General features: G+C 43.2%; 1 protein-coding gene across 3 annotated transcripts in view; it reads right to left on the bottom strand.

Annotated features, from left to right (window-relative positions):
* Nucleotides 1-19,505, bottom strand: part of ZBED1 (zinc finger BED-type containing 1) — a 404,682-nt gene that overhangs the window by 241,663 nt on the left and 143,514 nt on the right. For all 3 annotated transcript variants that reach the window (XM_033947481.1, XM_033947482.1, XM_033947483.1), the window contains exons 2-3: nt 17,349-17,456; nt 8,956-9,024 (exon numbers count right to left, since the gene is read on the bottom strand). In XM_033947481.1, the coding sequence (XP_033803372.1) occupies nt 8,956-9,024; nt 17,349-17,456 (177 nt within the window). The remainder of the gene's footprint in view (nt 1-8,955; nt 9,025-17,348; nt 17,457-19,505) is intronic.

Raw genomic sequence — 19,505 nt, 5'->3', positions numbered from 1 at the left:
TAGGCTCAGCACGCGCCATCCATGTGCTAAAAATTTATTTTACTCTTTAGATTGGGGAGTGGGCTGTTTGGTGACAGAGAGTAGGCATGCCCTGATCTAATTGGTTAGGATGTGGGCACTGGTGTCAGCTGACCAATTAGTGAGGGAGCCCTTAAAGTCCACTAAATAGGTGGTGTTGAGGGCTCATGCGCTCCTGGCCATGCACGTTTGCAATTTGTACATGGCCACTAATAAGAAAATGGCACCTTCGTCCATCTTAGAGCTGCACTTAAGAGAGGCCTCAGTGTGTGGGAGACCCATGCACTAAAAACAGTGCCAGACAATTTTTAGTGCAAGAGGGAAAAGATAACACAAAAAATTGTAAAATACAAATCAGGAAATAATCTTAAAAGTTCCCCCCCCCAAAAAAAAAACAAACAAACCAGTTCACATAAGAGAGGACAAGAATCAGAATGACTGAGGAAGCGGTACTTTATAAAAAAAACCGTTAAATTACTACACAAGCAAGTGACTTGAAAATGATAATAATCGAGATCACTCTGAATCCACTGCTTTACAGCTTCTTTGCCCTCCAAGTAAAACTGCAGCCGAGACGGTTCATAAAACAAATTGAAAATGACTGTCATAAGAAACAACGCACAGCGGCGGAAACTGCTCTGACGCTCACAGAATTCCTATGAGCGTCGGAGCAGTTGCCGACGCTGCCGGCGCCAAAACCCGCGCTACGCGTTAGTAAAGGAAGGGGAAAACGTTTACATGGAATATCTCAACTGAAGGCAAAAATATAATTTCAAATTACCATATAATGAAAATATTTAAACCCAATTGTACCAAGTTAATCAAAAGTTGTTTAGTAACTATGGGCTCCTTTTACGAAGCCGCGTTAGCAGTTTAACGCGCGTAATAGCGCGCGCTAAACCACAAGATGCGCTAGCCGCCACCGCCTCCTCTTGAGCAGGCGGTAGTTTTGCGGCTTTAGCGCGTGATTAAAATTTGCACGCGCTAAAGCCGCTAACGCGGCTTCGTAAAAGGAGCCCCCGTGTTCTATTAATAGCTGGGACCAAAAGCTCTCAAGTCTCATAGCGCTTTTTTTTTTTTTTTTAAATTAAAACAAAGAATCAAAAACAATGGAATTTATAGGCCAGCTGCAGCCTCTGTCTTATAATAGATCACATTCCCATCCAAATTGGTGAAGTAAAAGCACATAAATAAACATTTGCCTCTACCAGAATAGCCTAACACCCTCACACATGATGCATAGCAAAGGCTCCCTATCAATCATCGCATCCATTTTAAGCTCATGCTGCTAATATTTAAAACCCTAACCTATAATGAACCTCAATTCATAGCCAGAATGTTAATACCCCATAAGACAATACGTCCACTCAGGTCATCCTTCCAAAATCTCTTATCTATACCCTCTTTGAAAATAGTAGGCATGAGAAGATCCGATATGTTCTCTGTAATGGGCCCCCAATGGTGGAATTCATTACCACATTATATTAAAAATGAAAAAGACCTCTCCTCCTTTAAAAAATCGTTAAAATCTTTATCTTTTTAAAGATGCTTATAATACTTGAACTTTAGATTTGCTTAATATTTTTAAATTTTAACTATCCCATTTCCTTTTGTTCTTTTCCTTTTTTGTTTTTCTTTTAAATAGAATTGTAACTTTTCCCCCCCTTCCTCCCAACTCAAGTTTGTCTTGTCTCTAAGAATTTTGTCATTTGGTTTGTCCTTTTTGTAATTCACACTTTTCTTTTAATAATTTTGTACATCGCTTAGCAAACCGATTAAGCGATCCATCAAATTCTAATAAACTTGTAACTTGTAGTTAAACATGTCTACATTTAAAAACAGAGTCTCTTTCAAAGCCCAGCTACATGCTAAAAGCACAGACCACGGTTTTCTGCGGCAGATCAGGGGTAGATTCTATGGCAGCAAGTAGCAAAATCTGTGGGGACTGTGCGACATTCTTGCATATTTTTGAATTACTTTGCACCCTAAGGATCCCTTTTACTAAACCGCTTTAATTAGTAGTGCATGCTTAATGGGGGGGAAAGCTTTCCACAAAATGCACTATAGTGTTTTGTGATTTTCCTTATCAGCGTACTCTATTTTATTTTGTTATTTTTCAGAAGTGGGCAGGTCATGAGTGGGGGGGGGGGGTGGAATGGGCATGGAAGCATTATCCAGCCTGTTAGTTTTTAAGTGGATAGTGCTTACCATCTCCTAAATGGGAGGCAATAAGTGCTCTCGTGTTAATGTTTTGGCAGGTCTCGCGTGCTAATGGAAGAATTAGCATGGGACCTACAAAAGGAAAAAAAGCCCTATTTTGGGCTTAACACACGGGACAGTCTTATGCTAAAACGTTCAAGCTACAACAGGGAAAGGGATGGATCAAGGCTCCTGAGTTTGGATTTACTTCTAGACTGAACCCAGGCAGAAGGAGGGGGGGACCAGTGGACTTGTGTACCTAGGGGCCCTCGCCAAATTAATCCTGCCCTGTTCATCAGTGCTGTCATTTCATGTCTTGATCACTGATGTCTCTCAAAATACAATACAATATAGGTGTTCACGGCAGCTATGATCAAAAGTCCACTGCATACACTTTGCCAAACAGCTCATTAACATAGAAGAGTTAAAAAAAAAAAAAGCGGAGAAAAAGAGACCTCAGAAAAAGAATTATGCTCCTTATTTTCAGTACATCAAGCCCTGCAATGGAGCTAGCACAGTCATTGCTCTCTTAAAAAACTCTACAAAAATAACCCAACTCTTTCCAATATCTTCAATAATAGTAATAAATACGCAGTTAGGTACTTATCTTTATAGTAACCGGGGACGGTCGATCTTAGGCAGAAAGAAAATTTTGTTGCTGGTCTCCACTCCATAGAAAGATATGGATCAGGGCTGCCCAAGTCCGGTCCTCGAGATCTACTGGCAGGCCAGGTTTTCAGGATATCCACAACAAATATGCATGAGAGAGATTTGCCTGCACTGCCTTCTTGGTATGCAAATCTCTCTCTCATGCATATTCATTGTAGATATCCTGAAAATCTGGCCTGCCAGTAGATCTCGAGGACCAAACTTGGGCAGCCCTGATATAGGTAAACCAAATTTTCGGCCAGACCTGATAGTGGTGCAGTTTCGCAAAAAAATGCTGTATCAAGGGCTCTGGCCACTACTTCTTTCAAAAACAGCAACAATAGCACTTAAAAAAAGAAGATTCCCTTCAAAGACTCACTGGTATCTCAAAATACAACCCATACCTAATGAGATCCCTAGCACTTGGTAGTTCAGTTCTCTGCCCAATCCCTCTAAATCAGAGTTTCCCAACCCTGTCCTGGAGGACCACAAGCCGGTCGGGTTTTAGGGATAACCCTAATGAATATGCATGAGAGAGATTTGCATATAATGGAGGTGAAAGGCATGCAAATCTCCTCCATGCATATTCATTAGCGCCATCCTGAAAACCTGACTGGCTGGTGGGTCTTCCAGGACAGGATTAGGAACCACTGCTCTAAATGATACAAATGAGATCAAACTTGCAGTCTGGCTTTTCTTTTTGGACATTTTCAATATTAGGATTATCGCTATGACAACAATAGGTTGAAAACCTATGAATGAGAAAATGAAGCTAGTGTGTTAGTATCAATATGGGTAAATAAGATACACTGATAATTGAGGCACACGAGGCATTAATATGCAATGCAAACGCCATAAAAACTATTTTCAGAGCACAAACATTTGCGTCTTTTCATGTAATTTTCTAGACATTCCAGCTAGGTAAATGACATATTACACAAAATTTAAAGCTAGTTGTTGATTTACCATATGAAATTGTGCCATTTTTCACAAGTGCTTTTTAAAATCATGACATCTTCAAAATCGACACACCCTAATACTTCATCTTCTGACCTAAGTCATGAATTTGTTTTAATAGGCACGTATGTAATATTAAAACAAGTAAGGTGTGGACTCATGACAAGCCGCGATTCCTAGAACTGCCAATGCAATACATGGTAATTAAAATTCAGTGCAAAAAAATGCAGAGTCAAGTATTTGATCAGCTTTCAAGATTTTTTTTTTTTTTTTTTTTTAAGATCCTTCTCATTCTCCTCATTCCTACTGAATCAGGGATGTCTACTACATTACAGATCTCCACCAATCAGCTTTCTTGCCATTTTCAGGACATAGACTATAAAACGTCTGCCCTGTGCTGGCTCTATGTTCCAACTACTAGACTTTACAGAAATTTAAGGAAACATCTCATATATGTCTGTAAGAGAATGGATAGTATAGTGAAGAGTTCTCCCTCACTGATGGTGTAGTTCAGCCACCTTACAGCAGGTGGTGATGGTCTTCCAAGTCTGAGACTGTCAGGGGCAGGACTCAGGCCCAGCTTCTCAAAACTTTAACACAGTTGCAAAACTAGTTTCCGACGGTTTAGCCTGAATGCATTTTAGTGATGGATTATCAAAACGGCTTATATCAGTCTTTAGCGAGCTTTCGAGCCGTCTCCGACACTGCCATGCAAATGGGCTCTTCAACACTGAAATGTGAACTCCGGTGGATTCTTAAAATTTGCCGAGCCATTCTCCAAGAGCAGTATTGGCTTTTGGCGACAAAAATCAGCAACTGGTCCAGGGGTGCCAGTACAGTGACAGCACTGTTAAAAGTGCATCTTGTGGCATGTGTTTTGACTGTGCATTATAGCCCCCTTTGGCAGCAGGAGAGATGCTGTCCCTCCCTCTGACAACCGACATTTCCCTTCCCCTCAGCTGGGGAGAGATGCCCAATGTCTCCCTCTGCTAACCCGACACCCCCCCCCATTCCCCTCAGCAGCAGGACAGTTGCCCACGCTCCTGCTCAACCGACCCCACCACCAACTCCCCTCGGCATCAGGAGAGTTGCCCACGCTCTCCCGCTGCCACACAACCCCCCTCCCCGTGCCTCCGACAACCTCCCCTTACCTTATTTTCAGATGGCTGGCCAGAGGGATACCTACTCCCTCAGGCCAGCTGGCCAATCTCTTCAAAATGGTGGTCTTTCCCCTCCCAAGTGCATCCTGGGTTGTACCGGGGAGGGGCCTGAGGTTCTCATTGGCCCTGGTTGCTTACGGCTCCTCCTATGGATGGGGCCTTATGCGTCTGGGCCAATCAGAGCCTTAGTAAATGATGGTCCATCCAGTCTGCCCATTAGTTATTCTCATTAAAAATACATGATTAAATTAACTTGTCTCTTCTTTGATATTTCTGAGCTATAGACTTAAGTCCACCTGGTATTGTCCTAGGTTCCAGCTGCTGAAATTACCATCTAAGCTCACTCCAGCCTATCCAACCATCTGCTGTAAAGTCCGGCCAGTAACGTTCTCATGTTCCAAGTTAGTGGGGTTCCAATTAATGCCCTCCCCAGCCCATCCTACACCGAATCACGAAATATGAACATAAACCTTACAAGTCTGTCCAATACCGACTTTAGTTCTTTAATTTATACCATTTGTTTTCTAATTACAGATCCACTGTGGTATGTTGTATGAGAAAAAGTCTAATATTTATGCTTGAAGGAAATCCAGGGCTGAATGCATGTAAGAGAGGAGACTGCCAAGGTAGGCTCAAAATCCCTTGGCTGCTGAACTATGGTTGTAAATAGTGAAGAAACTATATAGAAGAGAGTAGCCAATCCTGAAAAGGACTACTGAAAGCGAGACTGTGTTCGAGAAACTTCCGTGAAGAATATTGAACCTGTGAGCAAACAGGTCTATTTCTCTTATATATAGCAAAAAAATTTTCTTTTTTGACCAGACTCTGCCCTCTGATGTGTTTTCTGAAGGTTCCATGCCTTCCTGCCAAGTCACATTACCACAGTGTATTTTATCTAATTCTATAATTTAATTAAATCAAATTCATTTAACACAACTTGCCCCTAATAAAATCATGTTGCCTTGAGTCCTATGACACACCAGATTGCACTACACAGTTTACTGTCTTTAATCTTACCTCAGTGGTGGGAAAATTAATGGAGGCTCTCCTGAAATTAATCAGCCTATGGTTTCTAACATTTTCTCTGTTAACACTTTAATGAAGAAGCACCACATCTGCCCTTCTGTTCTCTAAGGGACCATTCGAGTTAAGGAACTAGGTCATTAGTACTCAGACGTAATGGGGTGGGTCAGTAGAGTGGGCAGACTTGATGGGCTATAGCCCTTTTCTTCCGTCATCTTTCTATGTTTCTATGTTCTATTCTTGTCTCCAATGGACCTTCGCATCCTAAGATTCATCGCATCTCACTCCATGCCTACCCTCTTATACATCTAGACCAGGGGTGTCAAAGTCCCTCCTCAAGGGCCGCAATCCAGTCGGGTTTTCAGGATTTCCCCAGTGAATATGCGTTGAGATCTATTAGCATACAATGAAAGCAGTGCATGCAAATAGATCGCGTGCATATTCATTGGGGAAATCCTGAAAACCCGATTGGATCGCAGCCCTCGAGGAGGGACTTCGACACCCCTGATCTAGACCTATGGAAATTTGGGGTGTGAAAAAGGGAAAGCACTCTTTTCTGGGTTCATATGGGGGTCCTTTCACAAAGGCACACTTAATGCTAACATGTCCATTATATTCAATGGATGCGTTCGCATTTAGCGTGGGCTAAATTGTCTAACGCGCCTTAGTAAAAGACCCCCATGGTTAGAGGAAATGTTTTCTTTAACCTGCAGAGCCCCGTTTTCAGTGGGCAGCTTTTTTTCTCAGCCCAGTCCAGGCCCCTACACGGGCAGTGTTTTGGCAATGTTTTGCCTTCCTCAGGGGTCCTGATAAGAACATAAGCAATGCCTCCGCTGGGTCAGACCTGAGGTCCATCGTACTCACGCGGCGGCCCAACAGGTTCAGGACCTGTGCAGTAATCCTCTATCTATACCCCTCTATCCCCTTTTCCAGCAGGAAATTGTCCAATCCTTTCTTGAACCCCAGTACCGTACTCTGCTCTATTACGCTCTCTGGAAGCGCATTCCAGGTGTCTACCACACGTTGGGTAAAGAAGAACTTTCTAGCATTCGTTTTGAATCTGTCCCCTTTCAACTTTTCTGAATGCCCTCTTGTTCTTTTATTATTCAAAAGTTTGAAGAATCTGTCCCTCTCTACTCTCTCTATGCCCTTCGTGATCTTGTAAGTCTCTATCATATCCCCTCTAAGTCTCCTCTTCTCCAGGGAAAAGAGACCCAGTTTCTCCAATCTCTCAGCGTATGAAAGGTTTTCCATCCCTTTTATCAGATGATGATCTTTAACCTAAGACCTGACAAAAAAAAAATGGCTGTAATGGATTGACAGTTTTTTGTGTATGGGAATCGTGTCAATCCATTACAGTCATATTTTTGTCAAGTCCTAGGTTAAAGAACGATCCGTGAATTATAAGTAAATGGTGTGACTATTGACACAAGTTTTATATCAAATGACATTTTGGGCTCCTTTTACAAAGAGGCGCTAGCGTTTTTAGCGCATGCACAGAATTAGCGTGCGCTAGCCAAAAAATTACCGCCTGCTTAAAAGGAGGTGGTTGCGGCTAGCGTGTGTGGCATTTTAGCGCGCGCTAAAACCGCTAGCGCGCCTTTGTAAAAGGAGCCCTTTGAAAATAATAAACTTTTGCACTTCAAATCTCCTGCATTTCCAGGATTGTTGTTGAACTTTAAAATCTAGGCACAGATATTATCGAACACAACCTAGGCAGATGTGGGTGCAAATTTTAATTGTTGCCAATTATCAATGATCGATTGTTGGCCACTCATTTATTTTATTTATTTAAAACATTTTTAATCCGCCTTTATCCAAGACGGCTTACAAGTTTCCATACATAATAAAATTGCAAAATAAAAAGTTACCATACAGAATAAAATCACAAAATAAAAAGACATGTAAGTAGAGGAAAATACAGAGTTACAAGTCTATCTGCATAGTCACAATATGAATGCATTCAGATTGTTCTTGAGTACCATTGCTCTTCACTTTAATAAACCATTTACCTGTTCAAACCACTGTTATGTATTCACTTTAAAAAAAAAAAAGCTTGAACAAATAAGTAGGTTTTAAGCAACTTCCTGAATTGCAAAAGGTTTCTACAAAAACGTAATGTTCCTGACAATGCATTCCACCACTGTGGACCAGCTAACGAGAAACAAGAAGTCTTCGTTCGAACATATCAAATATTAGTCTCTCTTTTTGTGCCCAGCGATAAATGATTCTCCGATCTCAGCTTCCTCGGTGGAATGTACAGCATTAAACATTTTTCCAAATAATATGGCAGAGAATCATAAACACCCGGATGCATGATTAATTTGCACACACATCTGCTCTAGGCACCCAAATTCAGACCCTCAACTTTGATCAACCTATATAGAACCCGAGGGATATTATGCTGCTACCACCTACATCCCTAAAGAAAAAAAAAAAAAAAAGCAGAGCAACCGAGGGCAAACACTAAGGGCTCCTTTTACTATGGTGAGCGAATCTCATAGCCCACTACAAGCACACACCATCACTGGGCACGCCCTGCGTGCTCAATTAAAGTGCAATTTAAAGTGTGCAATTCACTTATATTCAAAAAATAATAATAGTGGAACAATCAAAGGCAGAAAGCTAATACCACAGTGTAGTGCAGGAGAATTGTCCCAGCCCCTCAAGAGTGTTAAGGCAAGGAACAAGGTACTTCGCTTGGTCCAGCAGCAGGTAAGTCTAGCACAGAGAAGTGACTTCAGTCAATTTGTGGAACAATTCTCTGGCGGCTCCGTGTGTTCCTGGGAATCTGTCTACTGCCATTGCTGCTCACCTTTGTTCTCTCTTAATGACTGACCGGGTGATTCTGTGACACTATTCCTAAATCACTGAACTGACAACATAGTCATTCCCAAAGGCAGTAGGTGATTCAAATAGAGCAGTAGCAATATGCATTATGAACTCTTACCTTTTTCGTTCAGCGTTTCTTCCCTTATCGTCCTCACTGCTTCTTGTCCTTCACGTTCATTGTTACCAGCTGAAATAATTAAAAATTTTTAACTTGTATGGTATCAGATAAATAATAAGAACTCGTTTATACCCAAAGAGCAAAGAAAAAGTACATTACTAGAAGACTAAACTAAACTAAACTAAGCCTTAAGTTTATATACCGCATCATCTCCACGGAAGTGGAGCTCGACACGGTTTACAAAGCTTAAAAATATAGGAAGAGAGAGGAAAAAGATTTACAAAAGCATATGAAAAGAGGGGATGTAAACAGGAGAAGAGATGTTATATGTTAGAGAAAAGCCAGGTTTTCGGTTGTTTTCGGAATAGTTGGAGGGAGCCGCAGCGGGATAGTGAGATCGTTCCAAAAGCCCGTGATTTTGGAGAGGAGGGATCTTCCCAGTTTACCTGCGTGGAGGATGCCATGTAGAGAGGGGAAGGACAGACTAACCCCCTCTTTTACTAAGGGCCTGCTTTTTTTAGATTCAAACAGTTTTTACTGATGCAAATATCATTAAATACAATAAATACAACATCAAAAGACATCAATAATGCATCAATTATTAATATACATAATAAAAGACAAATTCCAATATCAATAAACCCCCACTTATCTAGATGAGTATGAACCTTTACCGTCCCTCTCCACACCCACCCCTTCCCACCCAATAGTACTCTCTATCCAAAAAGCCCAATTAAAGAGATCCAACTTAAAATCGCACTACAGCCCTTAGGATGCAGATCTTGCAAATATGAATCCCAAATTTGTATAAATAACATCTTTCACTTTCTTATAATTCCAGCATCTCTAGCTTCCCAAATGGCCAACTGATGTAATAGGGCCTGTTTTACAAGCCCCGAAGTCCTTTAAATCTCTATGGGCTTCGGGGCTATTGCCGCGCGGCTTTGTAAAACAGGTCCTAAGGTGCGCTAATCAATTAGCACGCGCTAAATGCTAACGCATCTATAGACTAACATGCACACATTAGCGATTAGCATGTGCTAATTGGTAACGCACCTTAGTAAAAGAGGGACTAAAAAGATGTTACATAAAGGGATTTGCACCAAAAGCTTGTAGAATGCTGCTAGAATGGTGGCCACACGTCCCAAATCATTTCCATCAAATTTATTGTTATTAATATTAAGGGCAATCAGTGGCATAGTAAGGGGGGCGGTCCTCCCCGGGCGCCATGTTGGCGAGGGAGCTGGCACCCCTCCGCCTCTTCCCACTCCTCCCCTCACAACGTGTGCACCCCCCTTCCCTTCCCCCGTCCCTCTAGTTTTACACCGCCGCAACAACTTCAATGTGTCCCTCGTGACCGCGTCAGCTCTCCCGCTGACGTCACTTCCGGGTGCCACGTATAGGAAGTGACGTCAGAGGGAAAGCCGCCGGGGTCGTGAGGAGCGTGTTGAAGGTGTTACTCATGGCAGAGGACAGCTAGAGGTATGGGGATGGGAAGGGAGGGGGCGCGATTGGGGCAAGAGGGATCGGGGAATGAGTGGGGGGGGCAGAGACGAGGGCAGGGGAGAGGCGACTCCACCCTTGGCGCCTCTCTCCCTCGCTATACCACTGAAGGCAATTCTATAAGCTATGTGAGCATGTAAAATGGTTAGTTATACACTCAGGTAGGCTCTTATAAAATTGCCTGGGGGGGTACAAGCCTAAAAAATTCGATTGTACTGCTGAATATCCTTAAAGGGTTAAGATCTGAAACAATTACTCATACTTATGGGGAATTTAGGAGACACCTAAAAACATATTTGTTCCTAAAGTACTTCGGCAGCCACACTGAACAATCTCTCCCCACAATAACTGACCGCAAAATCTTAACTCTGTTAGTACTACTCAATCTGTAACTTTTTAATGGTGTCAGGACAAAGGCGCGCCCGGACAATTGAGCGCAGCGCAGAGGCACGCGCCGCACAAAATTACTGTTTTTAGGGCTCCGACGGGGGTGTATGTGGGGGGACCCCCCCCACTTTACTTAAGACATTGCGCCTCGTTGTGGGGGCGTTGTGGGGCGTTTGGGGGGTTGTATCCCCCCACATTTTACTGTAAACTTCACTTTTTCCCTGTTTTTAGGGAAAAAGTTAAGTTTACAGTAAAATGTGGAGGGTTACAACCCCCCAAACCCTCCATAACGCCGGCGCGATGTCTATTAAGTAAAGTGGGGGGGGGGGTTCCCCAACAAAACCCCCCATCGGAGCCCCTAAAAACTAATTTTGAGTGGCGCGCGCCTCCGCGCTGCGCTCAATTGTCCGGGCGCGCCTTTGTCTTTCGCGCTGTTGTCTATGAACCCTTTTTAATCATTGTAAACCGCACAGAACTTCATGATCTTGCGGTATATAAACCGTTATTATTATTATCATTATCATTATTATTATTATTATTATTACAGATCACTGGCGTAGGCCCAGGCAGGCCTGGGCTAAGGTTATCAGGTGTCTGGGGAAACCCGGATACGCCCTCTTTTTAAAGGACTGTCCAGTGCCCGGACGGATTTCCGAAACCTAGCAGTTTGTCCAGATTTTGGAAGGCCCCGAGCTCGGGGGATGCGACACGGTGATGTCACGTACTTTCTTCACTCTCTGGATAGTGTCAGGGTAGTTCATAGGCAGTGAGGCTGCTAGCCATATAAATAGCAATTGCTTAACAGGGTGCTTATATTTACATGCCGTTTGCATGCACAGATGTAGAGAATACTGGCATTCTCATGGGTAAGTGTACACTTAAGTGCATAAGCAGTAGAAAGCAGTTAAGTGCTATGCTATAAGGCTCGTATAAGTGGCAAAGCATGTAACTGCAAGGGTGGGCATTCACACGGATGGAATAGTGCTGCCACTAATTTACAAAAAAACCAAGGGCTCCTTTTATCAAGCCGCGCAAGCGGGGTTAACGCCCGCGACTTTTCATCACACGCTAAACCCCCCCCCCCCCCCGCGCTGGCCAAAAACTACCGCCTGCTCAAGAGGAGGCAGTAGCGGCTGGCGCTTTAACGCACGCTATTACGCGCGTTAAACCGCTAGCGGGGCTTGATACAAGGAGCCCTAAGTTACATGCAGCCTTGCGGCATTTAGATGCCTGCAATGCTGGTCCAGCTGGGAGCTACCCTAAGAGGATCACGAGGCAGGAGAGAGGCCCCCTGCTGGCATCACTAGGACCACCGGAATCCCCAATTAAGTTCTTCAGGGCAGCTTTGGTCCACCTGGTAACTGCCCCAATGGGACTATGAGGCAGAGGAAAAATATGGGAGCCAAAGCTCCGCCCCCTGCTGATGTCACCAGAACCTCCTATAAACACTGTTCCAGGGGTCTCAAAGTCCCTCCTCGAGGGCTGCAATCCAGTCAGGTTTTCAGGATTTCCCCAATGAATATAAATGAGATCTATGTCCATGCACTGCTTTCAATGCATATTCATTGGGTAAATCCTGAAAACCCGACTGGATTGCGGCCCTCGAGGAGGGACTTTGAGATCCCTGCTGTATACCTACTTTTGGCCCACCCTGTACAGATAGATAGACAGGTACACACACACAAAATATAGGTCCATTTCTGAAATTTTTCTTTTGCTCTCTGGCAAACTCACCACTATGCACAGCATGAAGATTTCATATTATCAGAAGACTTCTAACCTACGCTAGAGAATGAAGAAAACTGCATAATGCATTCAGAAGTCTGTGGAGTGCAACGCTGCCTGATAAATGCACATTTTAAAGAAAGACTTTACATAATTGCTGCTGGGTTTTATTTCGCTAAGGCACAACGAGGAACTGGAGTCAGCAAAGAAAGTATCAAAGCTGAACGGTTCATGAATAAAATTTTTTTTTTTAAAAAAACCACCCCAGCAGTTACAAATCCACCTTTCTTCTGTCCTAAGTCATGTATGTTCTTTGGGCAGGGCAACTATATTGCTAAGACAAGTAAGGTGTGGTCTCATGACAAGAACTGTGATTCTTGGAACTGCTAAATCTTGATGAAACCACATCTAATAGCCAATGAGCATTATTTAATGTGCATTTCCAGGAATGTGGTTAAACAAACACCAGTTTGGACTAGAGAAAACAGCACACCTGACTTGGTCCAATGTTGGGTAATAGCAATTAGGCAAAGGAAACTGCCAAGGTTGCGGAACCATGCATAATGAAACAGGACACATGTTCTTCCTTGTTTTAGTTCAGTTGCTGGTAAAAATCAAAGTGCTATTGCACCTGGAAACCACGAGCTAACCTCTATCCTCCCCATTCATATTTATGTGTGTCTGCAATGCCTTGCGGTCTAAGAACATCTAGCTGGCAGATATTCCTGGAGCAAATGAAATGGGCAGTTTGATTATTTATTGCACTAGCAATGAAAGGTGGCCAGCCATCCATGATTTATGCATTCCCATCCCCCCCCCCTGGCTTTTCACAAAACTGTGATAGCATTTTTTGTGCAGGCTGGTGCGCTGAACTCTGCGTGTCGGGAGCAGCAAAGAGCATTCAGAACGCCAGACTGTGCTAAATAACTCTATCATGGTTTTGTAAAAGAGGGGTATATTTATTTTTAACTAGTATTTTAGCCCGTTACATTAACGGGTGCTAGAATATATGTCTGTTTGTCTTTCTTTCTGTGTCTCTCTCCCTCCCGCTGTCTTTCTTTCTGTCTGTCTCTCTCCCTGGCCCCCTTTGTCTGCCTGTCTTTCTGTGTCTCTCTCTGCCTCTGTGCCTTTCTTCTTTTCTTTCTGTCTCCCTTCCTCTCGCTGTCTGGCTTTCTTTCTATCTGTCTCTCTCCCCCCCTTCCCTGTGCAGCAGCCACAGCAGCATTCCCTCCCCCTCCATGTCCCTGTGCAGCAGCATTCCCTCCCCCTCCACTACCTCACAGCAGCATTTAGATCCCCTCCTTCCCTGTGCAGCAGCCACAACATTCCCTCCCACCCCACACCAATTCCCTGTGCAGCAGCAGCGTTTCCCTTACCCCCCCTTTCCCTTCCCTCGGTCTTGCCTGCTCCCTTAGTCTCTTGCCGCCCCCACCCTTCCCTTCCCGCGGTCCGACAAACCTGCCGATTCCAGCAGCGTGTGCAGCACTCTACACACGCTGCTTCGAGGCCTTTTACTGCCCTGATTTACTCTGGCACATCCCTGATGACATCATCAGAGACGCGGCAGAGCAAAGAAACTATTGGTTGTGGACGGGGGAGTTAGGTCAACAGGTATGTTTTTATTGCTTCCCTAAAGGTAAAGAGTCTTTCAAGAAAATTTTGAGTAATCTTTTCTGGTCCAAATTTCTCAACCAACTCTCCTCCAATCCTAAGCCTACAGACTCTGAATCCTGCTGGTGCAATTGGATCTCCCTCTCCGAATCCATCTATCACTCCAATATCCACAAAAACCATCTCCTACCCTCGAAAGGCTCCTTGGTATCTACCGCTCCATAGAGAGCTGAAACAGAAATGTCGCACTTTGGAGCGCAAATGGAAAAAATCTAAATCCCCCTCAGATAGACAGACCTGGAGGGTCAATATTAAACGTTACAATTCATTACTAAAAAAAGCCATTATAAAATCTCCAGATCCAACAACCAGATCAGTGCGTTGTTTAACATTTGGCGCTCCTTAACTACAAAAAAGGACCCATCCTTGCTCCCCTCGTCGCTATCAGCAGATGCCCTTGCAAAATTCTTCAATGAAAAGGTTACCATCCTAAGATGCTCCTTCCCGCCTACAGTCTCCTACAACTCCCTAATCTCTACTGACCTCAACCCTTCCCTACCTGTCTCCAATCCCATTCCAGCCGACAGATCCTGGACCGTTTTTGAGCTTGTTTCCGAATTGCAAGTCTCCAAACTCTGCCTCAAACTAAAATCTTGCAAGTGTAGCTTGGAACCTTTCCCCTCCTACCTATTCGAGAATATCTCTACACAGGCCATCGCTTCCCTCACCAAACTTATAAACGCTGCTCTAACATCGGGCCTTTTCTCCTCCAAAATGGAACATATTGCACTAACCCCTCTACTGAAAAAGACAGACTTGCAAGGTCTGTGTCTGTGTATGGCCGTTTGGTGGAGGATGGGCAGGGGAGGGCTTCAATGGCTGGGAGGGTGTAGATGGGCTGGAGTAAGTCTTAACAGAGATTTTGGCAGTTGGAACCCAAGCACAGTACCGGGTAAAGCTTTGGATTCTTGCCCAGAAATAGCTAAGAAGAAAAATTAAAAAAAATAAAATAAAATAATTTAAATTGAATCAGGTTGGGCAGACTGGATGGACCATTTGGGTCTTTATCTGCCGTCATCTACTATGTTACTATGTTACTATGTTGATCCATCTATTCCCTCCAATTACCGTCCAATAGCAAACATCCCTCTCCTAACCAAGATATTAGAATCCATCATATCCACTCAACTCTCATCCTACCTAGAAAGATTCTCTATTCTCTTACCCTACCAATTCGGCTTCAGACCCAACTTCAGCACCGAATCCCTATTAGCCTCACTAATCTCTAAGGTACAACAACTTCATTCTCGCAACAAATTCGCTGTACTTCTACAATTTGACCTCTCCGCAGCTTTCGACGTCGTCCATCATGATATCTTAATCTTCCAACTCTCTGAAATAGGCATAAGTTCCACAGTCCTAGACTGGTTCTCGAAATTCCTACGCTTACGCTCCTACACCGTTAACATAAACGGTACCTCATCCCCTCCCTGGAAGCCGATATGTGGAGTCCCGCAAGGCTCACCCCTCTCTCCTATCCTTTTCAATATTTACATGTCCTCTCTGAAACTTCTTCACCTATCCCCCCTGGAAACTCTCTACACCTATGCTGACGATATCCTCATCCTCCTCGAGACCGACTCGAACTTCACTAATCTCGCTGAGAACATATCCGCATGTATAATGAACCTCCATTCCTGGGCACATTTTGTACAAATGAAATTGAATGAGTCCAAAACAAAATTACTTTGGCTCAGCCCAATATTAGATCATTTACCCACCTCCATCCCATTATATTCCGGCTCTACTCTTCAGCTTGAGTTTTCAAGCAAAGTCCTTGGCATCATCATAGACTCCTCTCTCTCCTTCAATGACCACCTCAACTTCTTGGTAAAAAAATGCTTCTTTAGTCTTCATATGCTGAGGAAAGTGAGATCGTACTTTCATCATTCTCACTTCATCGTCCTTGTTCAATCCACCATCCTCTCTAGACTGGATTATTGCAACTCCATCTATTTAAGCCTAACTAAAAAAAAACTCCATAGACTTCAGCTAATCCAGAACGCCGCGGCCAAACTTTTTTGCAAAAGGCAAGTTCGACCACGTCTCCCCACTCCTGTCCAAACTTCACTGGCTCCCAGTTCACTCCAGAGTCCTCTTTAAATGTGCCTGTTTAGCCTTCAAGATCCTACATGGCATCCTCCCTCCCGTTATCCCACTCTTCTAGAATTCCTCTAACCCTAATTCCACTAGATCCTCCCAAAAACTGAAACTATCATTCCCCTCTACAAAAGGTATATCCCGCGTAGGAAAACTAGGAACATCCCTCCCCTTTAGAACCACAGAACTCTGGAATAATCTCACATCCCCGCTCAGAGTTTCAAGTTCCCTTCAATCCTTCCGCAAACACCTGAAAACTTGGCTCTTTTCAAAAATCTAACACTTCCCGCTTTTTGGTTCCCTGTCCCTCTTTATCTTCCTAGCTCCTTTCCTATAACCCTTCATTGTAGCTCCTTTTCAACCTAACCCTGTAAACCGTGCCGAGGTCTACGCTTGTGGAGATGGCGCGGTATACAAACCTAAGGTTTAGTTTAGTTTAGTTTAGTTTTTCAAGGAATCTAATCTACGGGGGCAGTCAATTCCAGTGGATCGGTATGAAGTGGGAGTAGGAACGTCATTTAGCGGTTTGCAGTTGAAGGGCATGGCCAGGGGTCTTTTTGAGGCATATTTCATTCTGGAATCGAAGGGACCTGTTTGGCATATATGGAGGATGCCCCCAAAATCATTTTAAAAACTATAACTAACTTCTAAGACAGGGATGGGCAACTCTGGTCCTCGAGGGCCAGAATCCAGTCGGGTTTTCAGAATTTCCCCAATGAATATGCATGAGATGTATTTGCATGCACTGCTTTCAATGCATATTCATTGGGGAAATCCTGAAAACCCGACTGGATTGTGGCCCTCGAGGAGGGACTTTGACACCCCTGGTCTAAATAAAATAATAACAAGCCAGTTTTACATTTGCATCCCACCTTATTGGTCCTGGAGAAATCACCCAAAATGACTTAGAACATTTAAAAAGTAATACATCTACAAAATGTTTTAATACAAAAAAAAAAAAAAAAACAATTATTCAGAATGATTCATCATCCAAGATAATTGCATACCTATTATAACATGCATCCCAAGTCTTGACAAGTGTCTTGAGGTACAATAGCCCATTCCTTTGGCACCTCCAGTTATCACTGCAACTTTCCCATGTTGTGAAGGAAACGCTATAAGAAAAAGAGAAAAAAAATTATTACCTTCAGATAAAAAATCCTGTAGGAGTTTCTACCCCTAATGAGAATCAAGGACATAAAGAGGTGGATATGAACTTACCTTTTTTGGAGAACCCTGTTAGTTACCTTAGCTTTGGAAAGTGATAGGGAATATATATATTACGACTGTATTTCCGGCACTTAAATGATCTGTTTTTGGGTTCTAAAATTCGTATATTTCCAGATATGTCTCAAAAATCCCAGAGGCAGAGAAAGGAATTCTTGGCACTGAGGCCAAGAATCCTGGCCTTGGGAGAAATATTTTTGTTAAAATTTCCAGTAAAATGTTTTGTTACCTATGAAACTAAGAATTATCTCTTTTTTGAACCCAAACAGCTGGTAGAATTTCTTGAATCTAAGGAAAGAAGAGTATCCGTAACAAATGATGTGTAACTTGCTTTACCGGCTTTAAGTAATGAAGTCTATTACCGCTTCCTTAAACTGTAAGTTAATTTCATTAAGGGTTAATTACCTATTGATTTTCTTTAATATTGTGGACTAAATAACTAAATAGTATTGTTTCATTATTATGATTTTTGTTTCTAACGTGAAGTATTTGATCTCTTTTCAAGTTGTATTATGCTTGATTGTAAAAGAAGTTATAAAGAATTTATAAAGAAGTTATAAAAATTTAAAGAAAAAGTTTGAGTTCCTCTTAGCATTTTAAATAGGTGCATGAAACACGGGATGATTTATGTGCGGTTGCAAACAAGAAACAATGTATACATACTGGTCACACACCTGCTCTGAGGTAGGAACCTTAGTGATACTCTGTACTAGAGAATGACACGGTGACAAAATTCATCGTCGTTCCCGTCCCCGCGATAACCGCAGGAAATAATCTCATGTCATTTTCTAGTGTCTATTTCGACCTCGGTCCTTCTACACCAGCATCCTTCAAAGCAAAGCTTGCGGGTCAGTGGTTGTGGCCATTCATACTCTGATTCTTATGTGAGCCAAGGATAATGAAGCCATTGTGACATCACTGATGTGATTGGCTCTTAGGCACTGGTGGAATGAGGCATTATGACATCACAATATCTGCTCTGGATACCAGAGACTGTCATTCTGTAGTGTCTGTTTCAACCTCAGTCCTTCTACACCAGCATTCTTCAAAGCAAAACTTGCGGGTCAGTGGTTGTGGCCATTCATACTCTGATTCTTCCCTCTCTCCTTAAAGAATGACATGAAGATGGTTTCCCGCAATTATCCGCGGGGACGGGAACGGTGATGAATTTTGTCACCGTGTCATTCTCTACTCTGTACTTAACCGGCTATGGGGCACTGCATAAAGATAGGCTTGACTTTTGTGCAGTCTTATTCATGCCGTTACCTTGGCCGGATAAGTGGTGAACATAGACACTTAACCAGCCAAGTGCTAACTCTACCTCCGGAACAACTCCAAAACAGCCGGTTTTTATATAGATGCTAACTGGACATTTTCACCAGTTAAGTGGAACTCAATATGACCAGTTAGCCCCTGACAAGTGATTTAACTGGTTAGGAACCATTTCTGAATTGCACAGCAGAACCTACGTACATAGCTCAGCTCTCTGTGGCACCAGATTAAATGCTAGTCTGTGTGTGTTTCTTTTCCACCACTTTGGGCAAAGTTTTTTTTCATTGTGACTTCAGTTTTTTTGATCTTTTATACTGACCCCTGACACAGGTGAAAACGCCGAAACAAGGCCCATGTCGGGTCCCTCTTTAAGGTAGGATTACCTAGAACTTGAAGGCCCTTTGGGCTAGATTCACAAAGCAAACCGATCGTGTACCGATCTGTTTGCGACTCCCCTTAGCAACCCCGGCCCGATTCACTTACCTGTCTTCCGACCATCCTCCGATCTGCGCATGCAAATGCGGGCAACGGCATGCAAAATAGGCTGGGACGCAATTCACTAAACAAAAACCCTGCAACACCGACCGGGCTGGCTGATCAAAAAAAAAAAATAACTGCTGAGGACCAGTTGCTGAAGCCCTCTCCGGCTGCCCTGCCTTCTGCCG

This window comes from Geotrypetes seraphini, chromosome 6 (genome assembly GCF_902459505.1).
Source record: "Geotrypetes seraphini chromosome 6, aGeoSer1.1, whole genome shotgun sequence".
In the NCBI taxonomy this organism is placed as follows: Eukaryota; Metazoa; Chordata; class Amphibia; order Gymnophiona; family Dermophiidae; genus Geotrypetes; species Geotrypetes seraphini.
Note: the sequence above shows the minus strand (reverse complement) of the source record. Positions and strands in the feature narration are given on the sequence as shown.